The 27,188-nt window shown below is 45.3% G+C and overlaps 1 protein-coding gene and 1 long non-coding RNA gene across 3 annotated transcripts; one reads left to right on the forward strand and one right to left on the reverse strand.

Moving 5' to 3' along the window:
* Positions 1-433: 433 nt before the first annotated feature.
* TRAF3IP2 (TRAF3 interacting protein 2) lies at positions 434-27,188 on the forward strand. 2 transcript variants are annotated; one of them, XM_083856307.1, is made up of 10 exons: positions 434-530; positions 7,702-7,786; positions 8,030-8,779; positions 11,909-12,098; positions 14,328-14,503; positions 15,865-15,953; positions 17,660-17,728; positions 20,006-20,122; positions 21,236-21,310; positions 26,609-27,188. In XM_083856307.1, exons 2-10 carry the CDS (start codon positions 7,771-7,773, stop codon positions 26,753-26,755), a joined length of 1,629 nt encoding a protein of 542 aa, XP_083712433.1. In that variant the 5' UTR covers positions 434-530; positions 7,702-7,770; the 3' UTR covers positions 26,756-27,188. The 2 variants fall into 2 exon arrangements, with proteins under 2 accessions (XP_083712433.1, XP_083712432.1); XM_083856306.1 differs by lacking the exon at positions 434-530 and adding an exon at positions 644-887.
* LOC310906800 lies at positions 7,060-12,029 on the reverse strand. Its single transcript, XR_014589478.1, has 3 exons — positions 11,926-12,029; positions 11,787-11,847; positions 7,060-7,169 (listed from the first exon to the last, which is right to left on the reverse strand). It is a non-coding gene; the product is annotated as an uncharacterized lncRNA (long non-coding RNA).

Genomic DNA, 27,188 nt, shown 5'->3' on the forward strand with positions numbered 1-27,188 from the left:
AGGGATGACTTTCCCGAGGAGGCACTCCGCTTAGGAACCACACACGCCGGGCTTCCCCCGGAGTTACTGACCGGCTTGGCCCGGAGAGGCCCCGGCTGGCCCGGGAGAGGCCCCGGCTGGCCCGGAGAGGCCCCGGCTGGCCCGGGAGAGGCCCCGGCTGGCCCGGAGAGGCCCCGGCTGGCCCGGAGAGGCCCCGGCTGGCCCGGGAGAGGCCCCGGCTGGCCCAGAGAGGCCCCGGCTGGCCCGGAGAGGCGGCGAGCGGCGGGCGGGCGGGCATTGCCGGGGCGCCGAGCGCTCCCCGGTGTCCCTGCCCTCAGAGGCGCTCCCGCCGCCGGCTGAGCCGTGCTGCACTTCCTGCTGCAGAGCCAGTTCTGCCGCTCACCTGGGAGAGGCACGGAGGGTGTCGTAAAAGGAGGGGAAAGGCGCCCGGCCGGCGAGGAAGGAGCCCCGGGCGCGGCGGGGAGCGCAGGAGGCGCGCAGCCCTCTCGCCCTCCTCGGGCAGCCCAGCGCCAACCTCCCTCGCCCGCAAGGTAAGAAGTGTCAGCGGAGCCGCCTCTCTCGGCCCCTGTTTGCCCTCAGCTGCTGACCCACGCCTGGCTCCGGCCGGGGCTTTCCCCCCGCTCCAGTTGCCGCCTCGCTCGCTTTCCCCTCCCTCTCTCATGACAGCCCGGCTTTCACAGATGGTCACAACATGTTTCAGCCATTTCGCCGCAGTTTGTTTTGTTCGTTGGTTCTCGTTCTTTTATTTTTTTCTTTTAAATCAGGAGGGCTTTGGGGTAAACGCAGGGGACGGACACGCCTGGTGTGGAAATGTTGTCCTGCCTGTTTACGCAGTTGCCCGGCAATGCCTGGGCCCGGCCCCGCCTGCCCGGCTCCGCGGGCTCAAGGTGCGCTCTTGGCCTGTGGCCCTCTCCTCCCTCGCCCTTCCCTTCCCCCTTCCTTTCCCCTTCTTTTTCCCTTTCTTTCCCTTTCCCTTTCCCTTTTCCCTTCCCGGCTGACCTGGGGCTGCATAGGACAGGTCCCCAGGCCTGGTGAGGGAGAGGTGGCTGCAAGGCCTGAAGCAAACGGGGTCACAGACCCTTTTTACACCGTCCTCTGTAGCCTTGGCACGGAAACAAATGGGAACAAGGTGGTAGTATTTGTTTTAGATTAGGATAAAATCAGCCATATAAAACCCGCTCCCATTTCACCCAGTTTGAGGCTACAGGTTTTGCAGGGTTAGCACTGGCTGGGCACCGAGATTGGCACATCTGGCCTTACTGGTCCTCAACCACCACCAGCAGCCAGAAATTCCCATTTCCTGCAAGCTCTGGGTGGGTTCAAGGCCTGGACTGGCCACACCAGTGCCCCACCATGACCAGATGTTGCTGTGGTACCCACGGCGGGTGATTCCAGAGACAGGGATGCGAGGGGCAGGGGAGGCTGCCAGTGGTGCTGCTGCCTGCAATGCCATCAGCCTCTGAGGCCAGCCGTGCCCTTGCAGAGTGCTGGCACTGTCTGGAAGCGTGCTGTATTTTTTATTTTCCAATGGTGTTGAATTTTCTTTCTGTTTTCCTAAGGCAGGAAGCAAGGCATGTTGTGCAGTTATGGTGTTCGTGTCTGTCAGTACCCCCCACCCCCAGCAGTGGCTTTTGAAGTTTGGCAGAGGGTACATGTCTGAAAGATGCGCACATTTCTGCACGTTTCACGACTGCGAGTGAGAGAGGCAGTTCTCACGCCAGCTGAGGGAGACACGTCAGGTCCCTGCAGGCTTCCCTCAGCTCCCACCGCCCACACACCCCGCAGCCCTCGAGCTGCAGGCAAGGGAGAGTGCTTGGGGATGGAAGAGACATCAGCCCTGGGAAATACCAGGGCTTCTTTAGGAACCAGCGCCTTCGTTGTAAGGCATGAAGCTATAGGAGAGCAGGCTGAGGATGCCTCTCAGGGTGATGGCCCCATCCCACCCCACTGAGCCAGCCCCCGTTTTGTGACAGGGGTTTTGAATGTCCCAGGGCCATGGGATATCCCAGATTGGAGGTTCTTAAGTGCCTGTGAGAGTTTTATCAGCACCAGAAATGGGTGGGAAGTAGTCTCTGGAAAACAATCACATTTTTAAGGATACTGAAGATAATTGTAGACATTTTCATATTTCACAAAGTGTAGAAAACTGGCAGGGAATACTGCCTCTATCTGAGATGCCTGTTTGGATCCTGCTAGAGGGTGTTCCCCTTCTAGTTTCTTACTACTTATTGTCCAGCATTCCTTCAACATGTATATTGATGTCTACACTAAAAAGGCAAAAAATATTAGGTCTGCTGTAGCCTTTGCACCGTGGATTGTCCAGTGAAACAGCATTACTGCTACAAAAGAGAATGTGCTGTTTGCCATTCAGGCAGGATTTGAAGTATGTTCTCCTGGCACCTGTAGATTTCCCTGCCATGGTTTCAGAAAGTATGTGAGAGCAACCATATAGCCAGAGGAACATTGTTTTCATATTCTTTTTCTAATTTTTCCAGAAGTCATAAAAATAATCATTACCTGCCCTAGAGAGCTAAAAGTCTGGGCTAGGAATGTGACACGTTGCCTTGGCCTTTGCTGTGGAGGGTCAGTGTCCATGATGACAGCAGCCAAAATTTCTCATGGTGAAGTGCAAAGCTCTGAAGCTTGGATTTCCTTGGCAGTGCTTATTTAAGTTGTAGACCCAAACCAGTTCCCACATTTGCACTTGCTCCTCGTGTAAGGGTTTTTTTGAGGAAAGTTGTGTCAAGTGCTTTTGTAGAGAAAGCTGCACTTAGAGCAAGTGCTCTTGAACACTTATCTCACCCTATGGCAACAGCATTCCTTGGGATCTCAGCATGTGCATCCTGAGAGCAGCTTGCAAATTCTGCATCCACTTACTCCCATCCTGCAGATGGGTATCAGCAGCACCAGGGAGCTTAAGGGATTCAGTCAAAGTACACGGGAATTATTTGGAAATCAAGAAATTCCTGTCTGTCCCCACCCCTTGTGATCTCAGCTTTGCCTTAATCTCTACCCATGCCATTTTAGAAATGCTGTGACTGGTGGATAAAAAACCCTGTCCTTGTGTGTTGTGCACCAGGGAAGGTGTGAGGTTTCTTTCTCATCCTAATGTTTTCTGTTTTATCAAGGTAGACAAATAAAACTTTGATCAAAGGAGCAAAGATATTTTCCCCCTCTCCAGAAGTGGCAGAGAGCAGAACCATGCTCATGTTGCAGTCTCTCTCTCCTCTCTTTCTTCATGACAGAAGGTTTCTAATCAAAAGCAGATAGATGGTTAGAGTGTGTTTTGGGACAGCACATCCTGACAAGTCTTCGTGCTGGAAAACAGATGAAATAAATACCTGATGGGTTTTGCAATCAGCTGCAAGAAAATAGCACAGATGAGCTGAGCCCAACACCCTTCCCCTTGTCCTCTTGCCTCCGTGGGAGGATTTTTAGGGAACTTTGGCCATTGCTTCAAACTTGGGTGCTCAGGCCCATCTCTACTGACCTGCAGAAGAATTTGCTCCCCTTCATATATGCTCCTCCTGCAGGTTTCCAGAAGTGGCCACAGCCAACGGCAGCTGGCTGTGAGCAGGAGGTCTGGGTGTCTTCCCCTGTCTCCCTGGCAGAGGCAGAAGAAGAAGCTCTCTGGGTGTGGGAAGCCTCACAGGGAAGCTGGAAAGGGATTCTTCTCAGGAGCTTGAATCACTGAGCACCCACCCACAAAGGTTATTTGCTGAATTAATGCACATTGCAGAAGTGGGTGTATAAGGAGAGGAAGGAAAAAGAGTAGTTTAAGGAGTTCCCTTGACATTTTTGGGAGCAGTCCAGGCTCTGTCCCTCCAGGAAGGGCCTCCTCACTTTATTACAAGCAGAATTATATGCAATGGCTCCAGCTGGTTATCAGTAATCTCCTGAATAGTCAGAGGTGCAGGGGGGATATTAAATTCTTGACGTTTTCTGGCAATATCATGAACTGACTTGAAGTTGCAGTGACTTTCCAAATGAGGCTGGGCACGATCTCTGCTCTCCAGCAGCCTCTGTGCCAGAGAAGGGATCAGGCTACAGGTTTCTGAGGGTATTTCAATATGCTGAAGCATTCCTCTCCTCTAGTTTTCAACGCAGGAGACCAAGCAGGTAATTTTTCTGCCCTAGGCCTAACTGTATTTGCAGGATAAGCTAACTAGAAAAGTCAAAGGAAACAAAATGAAACTCAGCAGCACAAGGCAACATAAAATACAGGGATAATGGGCTCTTTTGGGTCTTTTTCCAAAAGCCAAGAATCTTCAGCTGAGCAGAAACAACACCCTGAAGTACTGCTGTTGGAGGAGGAGGTTTTTGAATCATCTGTTACATTTTCAGCAACGTGGGGATTTCTCTCGGGAATTCCCATCCACATGCTATTGCAGGCATTGCTTAAAAAATGTTCAGCATGTCCTGGGGTTAATTTATCCATTGCCACAGGCAGAGCTCTGCTGTTGCAACAGCTTCTCTCTCCAGCCAGGGCTACTGAGGGAGGAGGGGGATGAAGTCACATTTCCTACTGTTTTAATGCCAAAGCCCTCATCCCCTTGGTGCCTCCTACCTCGACCCCATGAGAGCAGGGGCTGTATGTGGGTGTCAAAGCTCAGCTTTTGCTTCCACCCTGCAGCAGGGTCTAAGCAAAAACCTGTCAAAAAAACCAAGATTTTTTTGCAGGTAAAAACATAAGTGATGGGATTGGTTGTCTCTCCTGTCTGACCAAATTATTTCAATCAGGTATTTGGAATAATTTTTTAAGCTCATGTTACACAGGAAGGAAATAGGGCTGTCTTTTAAATATTAAGTTTATTTAGGAGATAAAACAGCATTTATCCATTCAGAGGTTAAACTAATAGGAAAGACATTTTTGAAATATTCTGAAGTAAGACATTGGAAAAGTTTGATGGCTGATGATTTGCAATACAGTTTAATAAAGTCTTAATATCCCTTCTCCAAAAGGCAGACTAAATACATTAAATAACAAACTTCAAGAAAGCAAACCTTGAATTTTTCTTGCTCATGTTGTCCCTTTCATTAGATTCATGCAGTTCATTTCATAGACAGCCAGATGTTAGCAATGAAACTAAAGAAAAAAGACCAAAATATTTGGAGGCTGTAGCTTCCATAGGAATTTAGTAACGTTTAAATCCCATCTGACACCCAATCCAAAACCTATGGAAGTCAATAGAGATTTCCATTTACTTCACTGAGCTCTGGATTGAGATCTCAGTTTCTCCAAAGAAATCTGTTCTTTTTGTCACAGTGCTAAACTAAAGGCTATTGAGTATGGAGGATCTGAATTCAAAGTAGTTTCTAGCATTTTCATCCAGCTACTTCAGAGACCATCAAAACAGCATCTTGGTGTATGAGGCATTACAAATTTTTTTCTGAAAAGTCTAGCTTGCATGTTTGCTAAGGTGTATATCGAATGGAGGGATGATCAGACGATGCATGTGGCCTACAGAGGTGGAGGCGTACCCCAGTCCAGAGCTGAGTTGTGCTTTGTGAACATCAGGGTGAATTTTGCACAAGGAACCAGTTTACTGGAGATGCTCAGAGGGGAAATAAGAGTTTGCAATGTGATTTGTGCTGCTGGAGTGCTCGTCATTCACTTTACAACCAAACATGCAGAGATATCCACAAGTTAAAGCATGTCTGAGCAGGCACTTCAAGGCCAGCTGATCCAAGGGTCAGGTTTACAAAGCTGTTGAGGGAAGTAGAAGACAGATGCTTTGCAGGACATTTGACACCTCTCCTTCATAGGTGCTTCTCTGTCAGGGGACCACTCAGCAGCTTTACAGCCTGGTCGGTGTAAATCTGACTGTGCCGTACTGCCCTGGTGAGTCACCACCCCAGGGCAGTCATCATTTAAACTGACACCTGAGCAAAGGTCCCAGGCAAAGGGCGCTTTGCCAGCCCTGCACAGCACAGCACAGAGTCCCTGTCACGGTCCTGTCTTGGTGCTGAGAGCTCGAGGTTTTCTCTTTCCCATCACATCAGTTATGCCTGTCAGAAAACCGGGACTCAGCAGGCTTGGCCGGTGTTTGTGACCTGACCCAGAGGAAAAGGGGTGCACACCTCAGGGAGGGATGTGATGGTGGTGAGCTGACTGTCAGCCTTTCCAGCCTGGGCTCTGGAATGGCAGGAGCTGGCTTGGCACCAGACCCAGCGCTCTCGCGCAGGGGCTGCAGCTGTCGGAGCAGCAGCGTGTGTGCTGTGCTGGTGCAGCTAATAGCTGCTCTGAGGACTTGCTTACATGGGAAAATTTACCAGCCTAATTATCTCACTGTAATTATCCCAGGATAACTCTCCCTGTGGATGTGCTTAATATAACATAGAGTATGTATGAATATATGGCAAATCTTCTGCACAGATGGGGCTTAAGTTACATAGAGGAGGAATGTTTACATTGCAGCCCAGCAGCAAAGCACAGTTTATATCCTACTTCCCAGCAAATGTTACACCCAGAATTTTCTGTGCCAGAGGTACTTTCAGGGGGAAGTACATGTCATTTGATCTGATCAGCAAAAATGTAAAGCCTCAAACTTGCCCGGTAACATTGGGCACAACATTTGCTTTTACAGAATTGCTCTGGAAGCCAGGGTAAAGGCTGGGACACTGCTTTGTACCTCTCTGTGATCCTGTTCAACTCTTTTTAATAGAGTGGTTGTTTAAATTTGTTATTCATTTGACTTTTTTGTTCAAGATACTGTGACTGAAGTTGGGAGGAGCCCTTGGATCACTGAAAGCTCTTCAAACATGTTGTGATTTTGACTTTCTCTACCAGGCTTTCAGGCCAGATTCTTTCGCCAAATGTTGTCATTCCCGTTGCTTGAGTGCTTAGTCCCCTCTCCTCTGATTACTCCTATTTGGGATTTCAGCTTCTTCAATCTGATAAAAGGTGAATGGCTGGGGAAATGGTGAGCACCAAGTGTATTTTTCTATACTCCATGGTAAGAGAGGGAATTTGCTGGGAGGAAGTTGAGCTGCACCCTGTAAGAGGATGAAGATGGCTGCACTTCTTGAAGCCTGCTCAGCATTCACCCATCATTGCTGCTGTCATCCATCACTGATGCACAGGCATCCATTATCAGGAGTCACTTGGCCAGACCAAATTTACTGATAGCAGTCCCAAAAGAAAGTGGTCACTTTGTTTTGGTCAAGTTCTGAGAGAAAGAGCGAAAAAATCCAACCAATAATTAATCTCTCTAAATTATCTTTTAATTTTCAGCATTTTAAAGAACGAGAGTCGTGTGATAATAGACTGGAGGAAATGGTACCATAAATTAAGCAGCAGCATTTGGAAACAAGATTTTGAGTTGAAATTTTTCAGCTAGGTGTGTGGTGAATTTTAGATCCGGTGCATCAGCTGTTATTAGAATGTCAGGAGTAAAATAATTGCAAGTGGTTGTGTTGCCTGGATTATGCCTAAACCAAACCTCCAAACCTAAGCAGTCTGATTTACTGTCAGGTGCTAGAATTACTTCTGACAGACAATTCATCTGCTTTTGCCCCCCTTCAGTGTCAGCAGGAACAGTAGGTTTCAGAAATCCCAGAAAAAACATTTGATTTGCGCAACACAATTTCCAAAACTTTAACTGCTATTTCTTTTCCAGCATCTGAGATGGAGTTATTTTAGGATTATTGCCCATGTGAAACTGTACCGTGTTCACAAGAGTCCTCTTTCTTGTTTTCCAGCTTGCTGAAAAATCCTGGCCTTGCAGTAAGGCAGCTGACTCACTTCCGGTTCAACGAAAAAATTTGGAAATGGCCTCTGTGTCAGGTTAGTCCAAATTATAACTCTCTACTAGCTTCACTCCAGCTAACCCTCTGCTTTCTTCTGTTGCCAAAAGTCAGCCAGACCTTTCTTGCTGTTTTCCGCTATCTTTTTAAAAAGCATTAAAGTATAAAGAATATAAAGAATCCATATTGCTCTTCAATATTCCAGCTCACAGTCACTGAATGGATGATAGGCATTCAGCTGTGTGGCTGTCCATCCCCAGTGTTACTTCTCTCAATTTTTCAGGCACTTTTGTGGGTCGAAGCATACCAGTCGAAGTGGATGAATCCATGCCATGGTCCCAATTACCTGAACATGTCTTGGAAAAGGTTTTGCAGCCTTCTGGAGAAGATACAGAGGATGAGAAGGCCCAGAGCCCACGTGTTACTCGAACACCTCAGGCCGATCCATCTTGCCTTTGCAGAGCACCAGTTCCTCATCATTCAGCACTGTCTGTGGAGCCAGACAGCAGCTTGTGGTCAAAATATACTGATCCTGATGGAGGTGGACACTTCTGTTCCCCTGGTGAATCAGTATCAGAAGTATTTCCCTCGAAGACACATTCTACAGCTGTGGACAAACCAGGCATGCAGCCAAGATCACAGCTTTCAGCTGACACCAGGCACAACTCCAGTAAATCAGAGCAGATCTTGTCTGATGTTCCTGAGGACTCACTGGAGGAGAGCAGCCAAGGGAGTTCACAGTCACAGCAACCCTCAGGAAACAGACTCCTGGCAGAGCTGGGGACTGTAGATACAGGGTACAACTCCCAGTCACAAGACGTCATGGGCATCAGGCATCTGGAGCACCCCTTACCACTGGTGTCTGTGCTGAACCCCCAGGACCTCCCAGGACCACTGATCTCCAGAGAGTTTTTGGGACCCGAGCACCAGCAGTGCCCTGTGTGCCAGCACTTGGCCCATCCCAACACCCCGTCACAGGCCCACGGCTGCCTCAGGCACCGCTGCCCGGCACAGCAGCCCCCGCAAGGCCCGTGTGAGTAGCACCTCTCGCCCCACAGGAGGTTCTCTGGATGTATCTCAGCCATCCTTCACCAAGGGCGTGTTCCCGGCACTGCATGCAATTATTAAGCTCTTTAAACATCTAATTGCAGTCCATTTTAGAATTTCAGATTTTTGGGTTATGTGGCTGGACTCTCTCTGCTGCAAAACCTCTGAACCTCTAAGTTAAAGAGGTCACGGTTACTCATCAAGTGCAGGCGAATGATTTTGCCTAGAAACCAGCCTTTGTCGGTCACGCTGAGCATGCACAGCCTCTCCCTGCTGTTACTTCATATTCTAGTCATTTCCTTCCTCCTTGCATCAGTCATTCGGCAGCCTCCTATACCGACTCAATTCCTGTTGTTTTCATAGATTTCCTTGCTCCCCCTTGGATCCCCAAAGTTGAGAATTTCCTGCCAGGATCAGGATGGGAGGCTACCCTTGATCTCCATAAATAGTTATCTCCCAGCACTATGACCAGACTCACCCATGTGTTTTATTTCTATGTGAAAAGAGCGTGACATCCATCATCCTCATTTTTTTTCTGTTGTCAGCTGAAATGAAAGCTCATTACTTAAAATGGAGCCCTCTCAGCTGCTGGTGATTGTGTCGCTGAACGCTGATGTGACTCCCTCAATATGGGCGTTCTGGCTCTGGGAGACTACAGCGCAGTTTACAGCCTGCTATTAATTAGCATTCCTTTTCAGTCTCTGAGATTTTTATCTGTTATGAAGTGAGCTTTGAACATTCAACAGCAATATCGTTGTTTTAATATAATTTATATTACATTAGGCTCATGAGACCCTGACCTGTTTTGGGCTGGCTTTGTAATAAAAAGCTGTAGGCCTGTTGTGATAAACTCTTTTTTTCTTTTTTTTTTTTCTTTTTTTTCTTTTTTTACCTTTTTTTTTCTTTTTAACTCCACAGCATTTATATTGCATCTGTTTAAGGAGTTTTGCCATTCCAGCAATGTGCTATAATTAGGTATATGAAAGAGGAGGGTTTCAGAAACTCGGTTTCTAGCTCTGATTTTGGAGCTTTGTAAAGGGGAAGGGGCTACAAATGGACTTTCCAGCTTAACATTTGGAAAATGTCCTCTGGTTTTCTTTTCGTACTTTTTCCTTTCAGTTCAGCTCTAAACAGACAAAGAGCTGGTTGCACAACACCCCTCACTATTTACCTCCATTTACCTCCTCCACAAGCAGGCATCCTGAGAAGTAGGACATTTACTGAATGAGGACATTTTGTTTGAAAGCAGGAGCTCTGAAAGGCTTTCTTCAGAAAAATCACTACCATTCCAGCCATATCCAGAGGGCAAAAAAAGCAAAATAAACTCAGATGACTGGAGCAGGTTTGGTCAGGACCAAGAAGCTGGCAACTGTACTCCTGTTTCTCACATGCCTGGTACAGCTAAATCACCTCCTGACAGCTCCTTGTGTCTCAGATAATTGTTGGGCAGTGGCAACCCACAACAAAGCTGCAGTTTGTGTGTTGCAACAAGCCTCCCCTGGGGAATAGCAACTGTGCCCGGAGGCTCTAAGCTGGCTTGGGGCACCTGCTACTTGACATACAGCAACAAAACTGCTTCTGAAGTCAAAGAAATGTTCAAAACTATGCCGTGTGCCCTGGGACCATTATTTCAGATATTTGTCTTTGAGGGATGGGGAGTGTGTGGGCACACACGCCTGGCCACGCTGTGCTTTGAGCTGCGGCTGCATCCAAAATCCTGTAGCAGCAGACAGATTCAAAGGAGGCTGGTAAAACATTGGCCTTAAAACCTCTAAACCAAACTGAGTATGCCAGATCCCTGTCACCTTCCCTAGAGCAGGTCATGAGGAATCCAGGAGGAAACCATATTGACTTGCAGTATGGTTCTCCCAGACCCTTTTACCCTGTCCTGTTGCAAGTAGTTAAGAGGGGGGTGGGAAAATCTCCTGAACAATCTCAACAAATACAATGTTGCTGATTCACAATTTCATCAGTATAATTATGGGGTTGGTTGGAGGGGTTTTTTCTTTAAGCGTTGGCCCCTGGAATTGGAGTATTTCATCAAAGCTTTGTTTTTGTTCTTTATCCTTCCCTTAAAAATAAAAGTCCTCATGGCTGCTAGGGGAAGGAAAGCATGACCCAAAAAAAAAAAAAAAAAAAAAAAAAAAAAAAAAGCTAAAAGGATTAAAAAAAACAGTTCTGGGGGAAAAGAGCATTTGAGTACTGCAGCTTTTAGAGACAGCTCATAACACCATAATCATGCAGTGCTAATAAGCCCTGCCAGGCTGGACTTTGATCTGCACACAGCAGCTTGGAAGTGCACAGAACTGCTGCCTAATGAAAACAGCAAGCAGAAAGACTGAGTGCTGCCTAATGAAAACAGCAAGCAGAAAGACTGAGAGGAAAAAAAAAAAAAAATCCTCCTCCCCAGTTGGGAAACAAACAGCTTACATTGCCTTTCTCTTTCAGTTTATGCCAACAGTTCCACTGTACGATAGTTATTAATCAGTGTTATGTGTGGCCAGCAACAGTAAAGGTTTTCAGAATTACTTGAGCAAAATTATCACTTTGGGCTTCCCCTGCAGCTTCTTGGGTGGCAATGGGAGCAACAGCAAGTCCTTAAAATGTCATTTTGACAGAAAATTCACACAGGGTGAAGTAACAAACTAAGCGATTATTTTTCCTCTTTTCATTTACAATAATCACAGTCTGTTTAGCCATAGTGTTGCAAACTGATTTGTTCCAGGATTTTGTATCTGCTTTCATGAGAACTTTGGGATGATTCATTTTCACAAGTCATTGCCAAAGAGAAATCAAAAAAAAAAACCAAACCCTACCAAAAAACACTGAGGAACAGTAAGCATAGGGACAAGGCAGCCCTGAATGTTTAACTCTCAGCTGTCCCAACAGCCCAACCCTGAGCAGGGATCTGAACCGTGCCGTATGTGCATGGGAAATAGCAAGCTTTAGACTCTAAAACATTCCTTCATCTGGCTCCTTTCAGAGCGAGATACCTGCAAATGCCTCCAAACTGCTCAGTTTCCTCAGACGTGCCTGGAAAGGAATAAACACAAACTGAGGCAAAAATGTGTTGGCTGAAATGATAGTTGCTGCCTTTATTTTCTCACCCTCCCAGATGGCAGAGCTCCTTACCAACATTTTGCTGAGCCATCGCAACCACTTCCTCCTGTTCCTGGACCTTGCATAAGAGTTATCCGCCCGGCCCAGCAAGTCATCCCAAATTACTCAAACCTTCGTGCTCCCAAAGGCACTGGAGAGCGACCACCCCAGAGGACGTGCTCCTCCCCTGGTCCTCCTCGATTCCCGTAAGTATGCCTGGGGGCGTGGGAGTTGTGGGAAGTGGAAGTTCCTCTCATCTGATTTTGTGGGCTTTTAACCAGCAATTCTGAATCCTTGTACTGTGAGCTGTGCCCAGGCTGCAGGAGTACATGTGAGATGCTGAGTTGTTTCGTTTATTTGATGTTTTACACCCAGTGGGGGCCTGACCCTTTCCTAAAGGACTTCAAAGCCAGATACCTGATACGTTGTTAAGAGCACACCCTGAAATGCACGCGTTAAGGAAGATAAATGCTTGAAGGTTAAAGGGATGAGGGGTTGAAAAATATCTCAGTTGAAACCTTGGAGCTCTCCTGTTCACGGGCAAAGGTCAATTTGGTGGCTTGCTGGGGTCTTCAGCTTTACACTGTACCAGCCTGGGACAACTCAATCACTGGTTTCCAGTGATTTCCTTCTTACCTCTTCTGTGGTGCAGATAAAAAAGGAGAAAATCCCATCAGTTGCTGTTATATCTCTACACTGCAGTTTGCAGCCTTTTCTATGATTTTTCATAGCAAAATGTCTGGCATTTTCATCTAGGGCTTTTTGACTGATTTTCAAATATTAATTTACCAGGCCTTATATTCTTGTAAGTATCTCATTAGCAGATGGGAAATCCTATTCATGCAGGGGTTCCTTCAGATTCAGCTATCTAAAACCAAATTGAAGCTTCAGGTTTTGAGACTATCTGAAATCAGACTGTTTTTATTCAAGCGCCACAATACTTTTAGAGGTGTTAAACTTACAGGCATCTGTGCTTGAAAATGTCCACTTACGTGACATGGTCTTGGCAGGGAACTGTGAGAATGTGCAGGACAAGAGAGGGCAGACAGCTGAAATATCATTCTGCTCTGGCCTGTGGAAAGTTAAGGGCTGTAACAGAAAAGTGACAGCAAGATAAGGGAGTACCTGAAGCAGAGACAATTGCACTGAAGAGTTTGTGTGAAAATGTAGAAATATTGAGGATAGTGGGTATCCTCTGCAGTAGTAAAACCAGACTCCTGATTTTTGGCACATTTGTTATTAGATAAGGTGGAATTTTGGGAAGATCCATAAATCGGCCACCGGGTAGTGTTTTTGTGGTCAGTGTTGAGACGTGTTGCTTTTATTAGTACTTTCTTCTGCTAAAAGAGACCCAGAATACTCAGGGTCTGTCCTGTGGCTGTGTGGCTGCTGCTTGCAGGCTGACTCCAGGAACAGCAGTTTTGTGTTGGTAATATTTGCCTATAGAGTATTTTGTAACAGAAAACATCTGCACCAAAATGAATAAACCAAATCTAAATGTGACAACAGAAAACATGCTGCGACCAGCCTGTCATCATTCATTTAAGGCAGGCTAAGAAAAAAAAAGAGTGGTCTTGATTGACTAAACATCATGGCTCTGTGGGGGAAAGCTCTCAGAGAAACCTAAAAGTCATCCAACAGATTCAATCCAGCAGATTGCAAGTACACCTCATGTAAAAACCCATAGATTCACCTGCACATTGACTTAAAATCTGAAGCCAAAGTGTAGTAGGACAAGAACTCCTAAGCTTCTTAAAATCATCCCTTTCTGTCTGTTTACTGCAATGGAGAAGACATTAGGCCAGGTTACTGCATGTCTGAAATGGCAGTCCCTGACATAAGAAACCCTTGTTTGGGTCTGCCATTTGCTGGTCAAGAAATTAGCTTTGTTCCCTTCGGCAAAACATTTGTCCAAGACTGGAGCCCTCCAGAGCTGGAGCCGGAGGGCCCTTGTAGACCCATTTTCCCAACTGCCACCTTTCCCTGAGCCTCTTGTGCTGCACAGGACATTGTGAGAGCATCTGAGGTGCCATGAAGCATTCTTTACCTTTCGGGAAGGGGAAGAGGCTACCCAATGGCTACTCTGCTCCCATACATGTGTAACAGCATCCACGACACGCCATTATTTCTCCCTCAGAAACAGCCTTTGCTTCTGCTAATTGCAAGCTGAACAGCTTTCAGCTATGATGTGACTTACTTCCTGTGATTAATGTTGTTTCTCTGATAAACTGCTTCTTGTGGTAGCCTGTCACCAAGGTATCCGTTCCAAAGACACTGTAATAACTAAGCAGATGTGCTGAGCCAAGCATTTCTGCAAGAACTTTTCACAGCTAATATGTAGATAAAGTTCTTAGCGTGTTATTAAAAGGAAAAGAAATTCTAGATTTTGTCTGAAAATAAGTATTTTCTAAATCCTCTATTGCTTTTCTTTGTAGAAACCAGCCATACAACCAGCTCCCTAATGGTCAGCTGCCCCCCAAGGCATGTGGCCTGGATGAAGCCTGCGGTTGTCCTTCTGACAATTTTCCATCTCCAGCTGCTGTCCCGAGGCCTCTCAGTAACCCTGCAGCCAGGGGAACTCTGAGGACCAGCAATCTGCCGGAGGAGTTGCGTAAGTGCTTAGCAAATTTGTTCTGTGCAAGATTTTACAGCATGGCCTAACAGCTTTAGGTGGGAGAGCTCCAGAGTGGTGGAGGGGGAGGAGAAGGCAGGGGGAAATGACATTAAGACAACAAGAAAAGAAAATACCGAGTGTCACCACGTCTGTCAGTGTCTGTGTTTGGTGGGATGGAATTACCCCCTTGAATCCTGAAATCACAATTGTCATTAATTGCTTGTTATTTTGTTTACAAAAAGTAAATACTGTTTAGATTGTTTTCATGACTCCTTGCTAAACAGGATGTCCCTTTGAGGCAGAAGAGGCTGGAGCTTACAGTAAAAGACTAATAACAAACAAAGCCTGAGGGATAAAGTGTTTCTGCCTGCCCCAAACCAGACAAATATGTTGAGCCTTGACCTCAGTTTCTCCCTGAACTGGTGAGTTTGGAGAGGACTCTGGGACATGCTGAGGCCAGCACAGGCTCTGCCTGACATGCTTCTACTGCCACCAGTGCCACAGATGCATTCACCCTCCAACTCTTAGGGGAAAGCCAGGTTTCAGAAAAATAGCTTCTTTCTGAATGCCAAGCTGACTAGTAGGTGAGATGTACCATTGCTGAGAACCCTCCACAGCTCTCCTGAGGTTTTGGTTTTTCCTTTATTCTTCATTCAGTGTATCACCTTTCAAATCCAGAGAGTCACATCTCTCTGGCCTGTAGGAGTGAGTTATACCAGATGCCACTCTTGGATAGACCCTACTTTATCAGTTAGTGTGTCCTAGATGGAGGAATTACTGGATGAAACAGGGTCATTTGTGGTACATGCACAGCTGGATTAGATCAGTCAGCTAGTTTACTCTGATGGAAATCCATGAAAACCCCTCCCACAAGGGCAAGGACATTGCTGCCACCAACCATGCATCCTGCCTGCACAGGGGGTTAATGCTGCTCCAGGGAGAGGCAGTATGACATGCATAAGGGCCCCTCCAGCTCTCTGTCATATCAGTGGGTCTGGGGAAAGCTGTGATGGCTGCAGCCAGTGCAGGTAATGTGAGCTGTGGGTGAGAGCCCAGGCTCAGGTGTGCCCAAGCACTGGGAAAAAGCAGCTCTGGGCACAGGGCAGGGGGAGCAGCAGAGAGACTTACCTTCTGCAGCTTGCCAGTAAGGCAGGAGGAGCTCAAATCTAGAGCAGGGTTTTTTACAGGGGGTTGGTGTCAACACTGAGCCACTGCACTATCCCACATCCATTTCGTTAACAATCCAAAGAGACCTAAGTGGGCAGAACCTGCAGTGTGGTGGCAAAGGAGGGCTGTGACAGTCTCACCCTCTGGTGTATTTAAATGTGTTATATATTCATACAGACTCTCTCTCCCAGGCAAGGTCTTCATAACCTACTCGGTGGATACGGCAGTGGAGGTTATGAAATTTGTGAATTTCCTGTCTGTAAATGGATTTCAAACTGCTGTAAGTATTCCTTCCAGAAAACATGACTTTCAACCAGGGAAGAAGAGGCTTTTGTAAAAAAAATCAGAGGCAATACACTGTCCATTTAAATGTTTTCCTGGTTATCATCACATTTTGTAGGCTGAAGAAGATACAAAATAGAATGAACTACCCTTGGTTTTACAAGCTGTAACTTAAATTATCTGCCTTTGTGTTTATTTTTCTTTTAACTGAATTTTGTGCTTTGAAATATGCTTTAATAACGACCCTGGAAAATTTCACTTAGTGACACCAGATGAGCAATAGTATGAGGTTTTGTGAGCTATTCCATTAATATTGTCTCATTTTTGATCTGTAATATCAATATTACAAAAGGTCAGTTTTATGCTCATCCCATCCTACCTTTTTTTTCTCCGATGCTATTACATCATTGATTCTTCAGATGTGAGTAACTTTCTGCTAAAAAAGATCTAAAAGTAGATTCTAGAATTCACACAGCTTAATGAAACAGCTCATCTCATGGTTTCGTTTGCTTTGTTATCCCTTTAAAAGTGATTTTGCTTTGTTATACCTTTGAAAGGGATTCTAAAAATCATTGGCCTGAAAAGGTCTGTGTCGTACTGTCTTATCCCATAAGCCATTCTCATTTTTACTGAATTTCTCATGAGTTTGCTTCATATTAGAGGCCCACAGAGGCTCTAGGATTCAGTAATCATCAAAATCTTGATTCATATTTTCTTAATTCAAGAGCATATGCTATCTGACCCCTCAACCTTCACTCTTTGGCTCCAGTTCAGGAAAGCATTTAAGCAAGTGGCTATCATTAAACTGAATGAGACTCAGTGGGGAGCTTTGCACATGCTTATTTATTTTCATGAATCAAAGATTTTTTTAACTGAGACTGCAATTATGCTTCTCTCCAGTAGTTCTGTACTATGACCAATTTATAAGAAAGCTTTTGGGCACCATAGCTTTACAGAGTAGAAGGCTCATTAATAGTACCTTTGCTGGACAGGCAACTCTTGGAGCCTGTTGCAGAATAATAAATACAGCAAAACAGCCCCAAAGCAGGGAAACCAGTGGGCTCTCTGCAATCAGAAAGGGAAAAAGAAAGACTTGAGAGGAAATCATGACTCTTCTCTCAAAAACTTGGAGAAGTTAATACTTACTCCATTGGTCACAGTCACTGATTCCTGGTTTCTGGGTTTACTGGGCGTGCAGAGAAGCAAGCAGTGTTGGTCATATTCAGTCCTAGGGAGTCCTCCACTGCTGTGCTGTCACTGAAGTCTGAGTGACTGCACCCAGTTATCAGTGACCTGGCTGACTTCCCACCACCCTGAATATTTAGTTCAGTATGAAGCTAAAGCTTCACACTCAGTAAAATCTTGCAGTCAGAAAATAGCAGGCATTTGCAGCTATACAGATGGAGAAGGTGAGCAACACCTTGCTCTGTACAATAAAAAAATGCCTGGGAGTTGGGGGTTGTCAGGGCAGCCAGTCAAAGGGCCAGCTGAGTGGGAGCCCAAGGATGTGCCTGCAGCAGCCTCTCTCTGCCTGCCTGCTGCCTGTCTAGCACAGGAAGGGGAGAAGTGCATGCACACATTTCTTTCCTAAGAGAATTGAGCATGCTTGTCATAAACAAAGAAAGGAGTAGGTGCTCTATCAGTGCTGTAAAATGGGGAGGAAAGGTGAAAGGATGCTCACCACGGACTTTCATTCTCTTGCAGATTGATATCTTTGAGGACACAGTACGAGGTATTGACATCATTAAGTGGATGGAGCGCTACCTAGGTGATGTATGTAAGGGCAATTTAACCTTGTTTATAGCAGAGGTGACCTGAGGAAAATGGCTGAATTATTCTAACACACAGCAGGGACAGAATGAAAATGCAAGACCCTACTGTTGTCTTCCCTGCCCCTGTAGAAATGGCAGAGGCATTGCAGAGACAGTGTAGGCAAATCTCACTCACATCTGTATCTGATGGTCCCAGAGCTCTTTCCTTAAGAAATGAAGTGCTAATCCTGGCATTCTTGCCAAATTCTAATGCTTCCTGTTACATCCAGTCTGAAGCTGCCATTGGAAAAGTTGTTCCTCCAGCCCCTTTTTAAATAGTAGGGTTTAGCTGTGCTTGGTTACAATGATATCTGTATTTCATCCCAGGCTGCATAGTCATGGCTAATGTTCATCCTTCTCACCTGTAGCTTTTACACTGATATCTAAAACACTGAAGGGTTCTTCTGGATAAACCATCCTACATTTAAACTGGAAATTGGTATTCTCTTCGTTGATACATAGATTTGCTCTCATCACTTTGTATCTATCTAAGCAGTAAAACAGAGATTTATCTTGCTGCCAGTGCTGTCCCCTTCACTTCCTCTGAAGTTCCCCTGAGCAGTGAGGGCACATCTCCTCTAGGATCAAGCCAATGGTCAGACTATACCAGCACAGCTGGGTGCAAACTGGCAATTCTGTCACTGGACAGGAGCCATCCTGGGCTGGCTTCCTTGGATTCTTGCCCTGCTGAGTGGCCACTGGGTCTCTGACTTTCTCTGGCCACATCTCCATGGTTCAGGAACAGGATGACAGAAGTGGTGGACTCTCCTCCTCCACCTGGGTGAAGAAGCTCAACCATCTGAGCCAGCCCTACACAGGTTTCCTGCAGGTGTCCATGCAGGCACAATACAACTGCATGCAGAGCCAGCCTGGGACCTCTGTTGTGGAAATGCAGTCATGCCTACTGGGGCTTGCATCAGGAAAAATTAGGCTTGGGCCCACTGTGTGTAATGTAGGTAATGAAACCAGAAAACAGGGTGACTTTGCTTTTGCCAAAAACATCATTATCACTTAAAATACAAGCTGGCAGATCTCCTCTGGGACTTGGGCACAGTCAGCAGGAGAAACTCGTATGTGCAGGAGACAAATCTCCTGCCTCCACCTGAGGATCTTTTCTCTGACTATCCACCCCAGAAAAGTTTGGTTTCCATCACTGACTGTAGAGGCAGTTTCTAACTTCAAAACCCTTACACGTGTGTGGAGGAAGGGACTGCTTGGACACAAGCAGAGGAAAGTGTGGAACTGGGCATGTCTCTTGCAAACCCTCAACATCTGTAAATGCTTATGCACATGTCAAGCACAAGCAAAAGTAATTCTGGAGTATGTTGAGTCAGTGTAAGGGATAATGGCTCCTTACCATATTTGACCCTGTGGTGGGGCAGATTCTCTTGATACAGCACAGAGGGAAGGAGTTAATTAAGTGCCAGGCTGACTGTGATCCACCGACTTGGAAGCCTTACACCGCCTGATGTGCCGGGGATGAAAGGCAGGCCCCAGGTAAACACAAGTAGGAAGCTTTCATCTGCTGCATTTCAACTGGCCTGCCATTAAGGAGGAGAGATGTTTCCCAGATATAAAGCATAGCCCCTCTCTGGAAACCTGAGCTCAGTGTGGGGCTGGGATTAAACAGGTCAGAGGCAAGATTCAGGCTGTCCTAGCAAGGTGAAGGAGCATTGCCTTCAGCCCATCCTGGCAGAGCTGCCAGGTACCCTAAATCTGCCCAGGCCATCCACAACAGCCCCCCTCTGTGCACACTTTGCCACTAAGATCAGCAAAAAAAGATGTCATTTCTGCCACTGTGAGCCCAAGAAGTAGCTTCCACAGACCACTGTCTTAAGTAGCTTTTTGTATAAAAAGCCATAAATGACTAAATAGATGCCCTTCTACATAAGCTGTTGGAAAACATTAGGTCTGAATTTGAAGACAAAAGTTTTCTGTGTATGCACATAGACACTCTACACTGATAAAAAGTAGCTTTTTATGACAGGGATTCCAAGTGTCAACTGGTAGCTGCTAATACATCTCTTGACATTTAGATTTTCTATATTGAGATGTTGAGAAATAATGAGGAGAACGAGTGTATGAGTTCTCCTGTATTTCCTGCCAGAATGAATGAGATCCTCTTGTGTTTGCCAGGAACACAAAGATCACTTAAAACACAAACTGGCAGATTTCCGATCTGCCTCTACCAAACACACTGCGTTTCTCAATTTCATAAAAGTGCTTTTCTCCCTAACAGAAGACGGTGATGATAATCATAGCAATCAGTCCAAAATACAAACAGGATGTGGAAGGGGCTGAATCCCAGCTGGACAGGGATGAACACGGCTTACATACTAAATACATCCACAGGATGGTAAGCGAGGACATGCTTTTGCTGTTTTACAAAGACTGTCTCTTCTTCTCAAAAGACAAATCTGTCTCCAAATGGCAGGTTCTTTGCTTTGTTTTCCCTAATCCTCATAGTTAAACACCCCTCTTTGGAATTTATTAATCCTTCCTCTCATCAGCTCTGTATGCTCATTAACATCTGCTAAGAGGTTCAAGGAAGAAAAATCCTATTAAACATGCTCATCTTATTTCTTCATATTCTTTATTGTTCAATGTTTTTCCCCTCCTTCACCTTCTTGAGCCCTTGCCTAGATTGCCCTGAGCACAATCTTATCTAACAGTGCCTGACCTTCCTCCCTCTAAGCCAGCCCCTGTTGCTTCAGCCATCCTGGAACTGAGGTCCTTTCTTAGGCAGCAGTAAAACTGACTGAAGGATGGAATTGCAAAGCAAAGGCCAGGGATGCAGTGCGGGGCTTGTGGGGACTGCATGGTGCCAGAGGACCAGACATCCATCTCCACAGCCTGGCACAGGATGGACATTTAGCCCAGAAGAGCCCATAGAGCCATGGAGCTGATCCTTTCTCTCTCAGTTTGCAGTTAGCTACCTTTCTCACCCTGTAACCCATCTGATCCCCCAGTTTGAATCTGCAGTCAGGTTTCTCAGAAGCTGTCACCAGCAGATGAGCTCTCAGCAGTACTCTGCTGTCCCTGCCACCCCTGGGATGCCTGTGTCCAGGGCCATGGGGAACAAGCTGGGCCTTAGCTCAGACACAGACCTGGCCTCTGGCTGAAATCTTTCACTCGTTTGTAAGGCCAAACAGGGGCGTTAGTCAGGCTTCACCAGTTTGAGATGGATTTCATGGGATTGTACCTGCAGCTAAACCCACAATTATTTCACACCACGAAACTAAATGTCCAAGAAATATTGACAGATCTTGCCTGTATCCTTCCTGTAGCAATGAAGAATTAGATTAAGTGACCAAACCAAACAACACTGAGTCCACCAGCAATAGATCAAATTATTTAACAGAAAAGCAGTTTAAGTAAGCAAGGAATGTTTTTATACATAGGGTTTAGATGCATGCAGAGAAAAATTTTCATGTCACTACAATAAAACTGGCATTTTGTTCTATTCTAGATGCAAATCGAGTTTATACAGCAAGGAAGTATGAACTTCAGATTCATCCCTGTGCTTTTTCCAAATGCCAAAAAGGTAACATACATGCATGCTTATATACTTGCCGCATGATTAAGTGCATATTATTTTGATCACAGTGCAGCAGATGGAATCTTAAAACCTAAACACTCAATTTCTTGGTTCTTAATAACCCCCAAGTAATATTCCAAAGCTTATAGGTTTATGTATTCCAAAGTTTATAGGTTTATGTACATGCAAATAAAAAACATTTCATCCACATTATAAATCAGCGTATAAATGTATTTCTGATAATGAATGTACAACTAAAACTCAAATTGCCTTGAGCACTAAAGAATTTAAATGGAGAGAGATAATCTATCCAGGAAGCATGCTTTTTATATTAACCCTTTTATAATTTTGTCCAAATGCAATACTGATGAGTGAGATGGGCAGGATTTATGACTGATGTGAAGAGACGGTCTGGAAGAGGGTGTGTTGAGAATATAAAAATAAAGAGTATAATACATACTAAAGTACTAGGCTGTTGCTTGAAGTTTGATGGGCCTATCAAAGGCAAACTAAGATTTTTTAGGATTTGCAATTTCATCTGCCCTCCTTACTTGTTTTGAAGATTCATTTGAGAAAAAGAAATAAGTAATGCAACAGATTCTACCTCAATGAGAGAATCTCTTGGATTTTTATAAAGACAAAAATATTAAAAGGCTTCAGTTATAGCTTCCTCAGTCTCCTGAATTGTATTCATTCATGTTCTCTTTGCATAAATAAATGCTTTGTGCACTGTTGTGTAGCTATTGTGTTGCCCCTAAGTACAGCTGCATTTTAGAAAAGTACGGAAAAATTATTTTATTTCTTCAGGTGCCCAAATTTTGGAACACAAGTCAAAATTTAAACAATGGTGTCAATGGTTATAGGGCTGACCAGTCCCACTGCACTTGTGGGTTTTAGTGTAATGAAGTTCTTTATTTAAGCACCGATTTAAGATCAGAAATCTGAAAATATGTCCCTGGGTTTGTAAAATGTGTGAGGTCCTGTGGGTTGAATGGTGCCTCTGGTATTTCATGTCATTCAGATCCCTTCCTGAATGATCTCAGTCTGCTACTTAACTAAGTACCTAGAAGACAGCAATGGTGGGAATTGGGCAGGCCAAAGGCAGGGAAGCAGTCAGCATTTTCAGTCAGTCTTTGCAGGGGGAAGGGTTCCTAACCTCGGGGCTACTTGAGTGCTCACCATGTGAACAGACCACAGTGTCTAGAGCCACTTGGCACCTTAAGGGTTGCAGATAAAAGTGTCGCAGGAGGCACTATAGCTGCCTTGGGGCTCTGAGACAGAACAGTAAGTTATGTTAATTTGGGCTCAACTTCATTTATCAGAAGACTAGTGTATAGCAGCATTTCGCTCAGACAGTGGTCTGTAAAGAATTCCAGGGTTGGTTTGTCCAGCTGCCTCTATCAAAGCATCAGGCTCTAAGCATCCTTCCTGCCCATCCTCTGTAGTCCATTTAACCCTTCAGTATTTCGTGAGGTGCTTTTCTCATTAAATTATGCAGATCAGCATTTCCTACTACTGTTAAGCTTTAGTCTCTTTCTCCACATAATCCTTTGGTACATCACCTACCTTCACCTTGCTACTTAATAATAATGTAACTGAGGACACCATGGGTGGAAGGAGAGCACCAGAGCCTGAACAAGTTGCAGTAATGAAGTCTGGAGGCAGTCAAAAGAAGTGAGGTACCTGAAAAACTGCCAAGTATATGTACAATTGGATGATGTTGGTAGGCAAATTACTTCAATTTTGTCTTTTTGTATTGTCCTTTATACATTCAAGTATTAGCATAGCTGGCAGTGGAAAAGAGCAGAAAATGAAGATTTGGAGGTTTCATCTGAGGATGGGGCTATTAGATGAGTTAATCTCATATACAGCACATCATAAAGCACTGCTGGTATGTGAAAATTAGTCGACCTCCAACAGGAAGAGATCTATGTGATCCAAGGAGCATTCATTAGGAAACTGAATAATGAGGCGAGGTATGCACAACACACTGTTAAGGTGGAACTGGCATTTCCAGCTTCCCGTCTTACACTACTAAAGGAAACATGGGTCTTGCTGGTTCAAGGTTTGCATCACAACAGTCCACAGAAATGTGTCCTCCTGGTCTGGCCACTTGGTAACCAGAGTGTTAAGCCAAGATTGCCCCATGCTAGAGGCTCCCTCTGGAAGCAGCCAGGGGGTCAGATGAACAGGGCTGGTGCCAGGGAAGGCAGGAGATGTCAAACCATGCTCTGCTGTCACAGCCCTGAACAGTCCAGTCCTCTGCACTAATATACTCTGCCCTCTTCCTACCAGTTTGAACTGCAGAGTTATCAAATACTCTCTTTATGGCATAGAGAGAATTTCCTCTCAGCTCACAGATACACAACCAAATTTTAATAATGTAAAGGACAGTAGCCATTTTCCCTTTATTCCTACCTGCAATGACAGATGATGTTGCGTGGCATCACGCAAGGATGAGCCCCTTTCTCACTCTGGGTAAAAATAGCAGCTATAGCTACCCTTTATCCCTACACACCTCCCTCAGATTAAACCTATTGCCAGAGCTGATTCGTGTGCAGGTGCCTTTTGCACTGATTTCATTATGGAGGGTATTAAACAAAACTGCATGAGCAGGTTTGGAAGCAAGGCACAGAGTTTGTCTCTGGATGTATAGTGCCTCTCTCATTGTATCCCCACTTCCTGATTTCTTACCTACTACACATTTCTCTCACTAATTTCCATCTTAACTAATAATTTACCCATGTGGACCTCTATCAAATGCATTTCTGAAGTCCAGACTGACTATATCTACTGTATTTCCTTTGTCCAAGAAATGTAGTTTCTTATCAAAGGCAGAGAAAGGGCTCATTTGGTAAAACCTCTGCTGTATTTAATTGCATTTCCTTCTGTAACTCTTCACAAGATTTAGTAAAGAAACAAGTTCCATGTAACAATGCATGTGCATGCAAACATAGTCATCTTTCTTTCTCCCAGTAACATTTGAGTTTCTTGGCAAATTCCAAAAAGCTTTGTCAAAGGAGTAGAATTCACAAAGATTGAAATCCATTCCTGTGCCAAATTAAAAAGACTAGCAGGTGGAGGCAAGAAGCCTTATTTTTGCTGCTACCAACGGGAATACTGTGGGATCTTACCCTTGCGCAGTGAGATGTTCACTTAGAAGAACAACCCTCCACTTTAGGGAGACCCCTGACCAAAGTCTATCCTTTCTCAGCCACTGGAGAAAGAGGAAGGTCAGGCTTGATAGATACCTCTACCAGTCACAAAGCTGCTTGTTCAGAAGCCTGTGTGAGTTCATGCTAATGGGTCTGTAGGTGCCTGTGTGACTTGCCTCCTTCTTCCTACACATACATCCTGTAGCTCTAACAGAGTGGTTGCATCAATAACACAAACTGCTCCCCGAGCAGGGAAAGTGCTCCCTGATGCAGCCTTGTTCCTACAGCTGTACAGGCCAAGGAAAAGATAGCCAAATTTGAGAAGCATGATCATGGGAATGAGAGGTTTGGAGTACAGCTAGGCTGTTTGCTGGCAGCAGGACACGTGCAGCCCATGCCAGGGCATCCCCTGGCAAGGTGCCAGAGATGTGCATGCCAGCAGCTTTTTGTTCTGCCCTCTTGGAGCTAGCTCCACTAGCTTGACAGGAACTACGCTGCTCCTAACAGGGGCTGTCTTGGGAAAACACTGCTAAATAAGAGGTCCAGGGACCAAGTGCTGGATGTCCTGGCTCGTCATGTTGCTTGCCTGCTGTCTCATTTTGGCTACGTTCTGGTGTCTCCAATTCCAAAACAAATCTCTGTCTCATAGTGACCATGAACTGGTTTTGGTCAAGGATCTGTCCCTCTGTTAATTAGTGGTATTAGAATAGCCCTTCACCCCTACACATCCAGGCTGTTCATTGGAAACCTCCCAAGGCTGTGGGAACATGAGGTCTGAGCAGGCTCGTCTCCATCAGCTAGCTGGCTGTCACTCTCCAGTGCCATGGCGGTCCCAGCTTCATTATGTTAATGGACATTAGCCAACCCCTACGAAGGACTGCACCTTTTCCAGGATGCAGGCATTGGTGGAGGTTTGACCCTGTGAATCTGAAGATGCATTAGTCTCCTCAAGCTCAGCATCAGCCTCAGCCTTCTGCTCAGTTGGTCAGAGCACACCGTGAAGAAAGGTGGTGAAGAAAGGTGCAAGGGGAGGGGGAAAGAGCTGCCAGCATGTGAAATGTTCCTGTGGGGTCCCAGTTTTCTACTGATCTCTTGGGAAAGATGGGACAGGAAGGGCTTGTGGGTATGATTGCCTGGCAAGAAATACTGGAGATGTAAAACCTGACGGTGAAATAGAAATGAAAGCCAGCTTTGAGATGTGATCATGGCAGGCAGGAAGACAGTGATTAGCTGGAGATAGGTTGAGGGATAGAAAACAAAAGGACCCAAGGATGTAGCCCCTCTCCACCCTGCCAAGGTATCAGGGAAAAAGTAGATAAGAAAACTAGTCTTTAGAGTTTAGAATATAGGATGATATGGTGATATAGCAGTTCTCATAGGCTGCATGCAAAGTTTGTAGGTTTTGTATTTCACGCTGGTTGGTCACTGTAAATTAGAATATTCAACACAAAAGGAGATATAATGTATTGTAATAAGGTCCTCGCTCTCTTACCTGCCCCAGCTCTCTTAGCTCTCTTAGCTCTTTTACCTCTCTTACCTCATACCCTCTCTCTCCCTTTCTCTTTGGGGCTTCCCTTCAGCCGAGGCTGGTGGCTGAAGGCAAAGCCCTCTTTACCCACGACCGTTGCAATAAGACCACGTGTTTGTAGAATATCTCAGGTCAGCAGAGTTCCTTCTCCCTGCCGTCCACGGATTCTGCTACATTGGTCCTTATCCCAATGTGCTGTATGGATCCTTTAGCAGCTATGAAGGTGGCAGCCTTTCCCTGCTAGGGAATCCTATTCTCCTCTCCTCTCCTCTCCTCTCCTCTCCTCTCCTCTCCTCTCCTCTCCTCTCCTCTCCTTTATTTTCACAAGCTTTTCAATGCCTGTCATTGACATCAGACTTCCTTTGAAATGTGCTGAAATTAGCCAATGTGATGGCAGAAGAGAAAGAGAGACAAGCAAGCTGTGAGATCACACAAAGTTCATTTATTTAGGAACCCAAATAAAATTCTGAAGCCAAATTAACATTTCATGTTGTTACAGGAAGTGCCTAGAACAGACAAAATGAAATCCTCCTTGGCAGGGTCTGATGGAATCTGAAAGGTTCTGGTAGAGATTCAGAAGGATTTATGGGATTTAGTTTTTATTTTCCTTTTTTCTTTCAGGAGCACGTGCCTACCTGGCTGCAGAACACTCACATTTATAACTGGCCAAAGAATAAGAAGAACATCCTTTTGCGGTTGCTGCGGGAGGAGGAATATGTTGCTCCTCCGATAGGACCTTTACCAACACTCCAGGTTGTGCCGCTATGAACATTATAACTTAAAGCACAGGACGAGTGGTTGTTAAAGGGGTGTTCCTGGCAGGGAGCCAACACTCTTCCAGATGGCTCTTTTTGATGACAGAAGACACTCTTTCTGCTAAAGGAATTGGTTGTCTTGGGTTACTCAGGCTCAGCTTGTTCTCTACCATGTTAAACATCTATTTCCAAAGCTGATGGGGCAGAACTCTCTTCTCTAGATTTTTAAATAAGCTACAAATGGAAAGAATGCCCACTTTTATTTTAACATCTGGTTTTAACATATTCCTTGTATTAGTCATTATAGCAAACAAATACCAGAAATAATGTTGCAATAAGTATAATATAAAAACTACATCCTCCTTTTTGCTCAGGGTTTCTTTAAAGATATTCCTGCTTTGTATAGCATTATTGAACCATTAATTTGTATATACACTATTAAATAT

This window comes from Zosterops lateralis (genome assembly GCF_965231275.1).
Source record: "Zosterops lateralis genome assembly, chromosome: 3".
In the NCBI taxonomy this organism is placed as follows: Eukaryota; Metazoa; Chordata; class Aves; order Passeriformes; family Zosteropidae; genus Zosterops; species Zosterops lateralis.

Excerpts from the sequence above, each read along its gene's own strand:
- TRAF3IP2 (XM_083856306.1), top strand. The coding sequence starts at position 660 with ATGACAGCCCGGCTTTCACAGATGGTCACAACATGTTTCAGCCATTTC. Across the intron at positions 8,780-11,908 it reads GCAGCCCCCGCAAGGCCCGT|ATGGCAGAGCTCCTTACCAA; the intron begins GTGAGTAGCACC and ends TCACCCTCCCAG. Across the intron at positions 15,954-17,659 it reads TAAATGGATTTCAAACTGCT|ATTGATATCTTTGAGGACAC; the intron begins GTAAGTATTCCT and ends ATTCTCTTGCAG.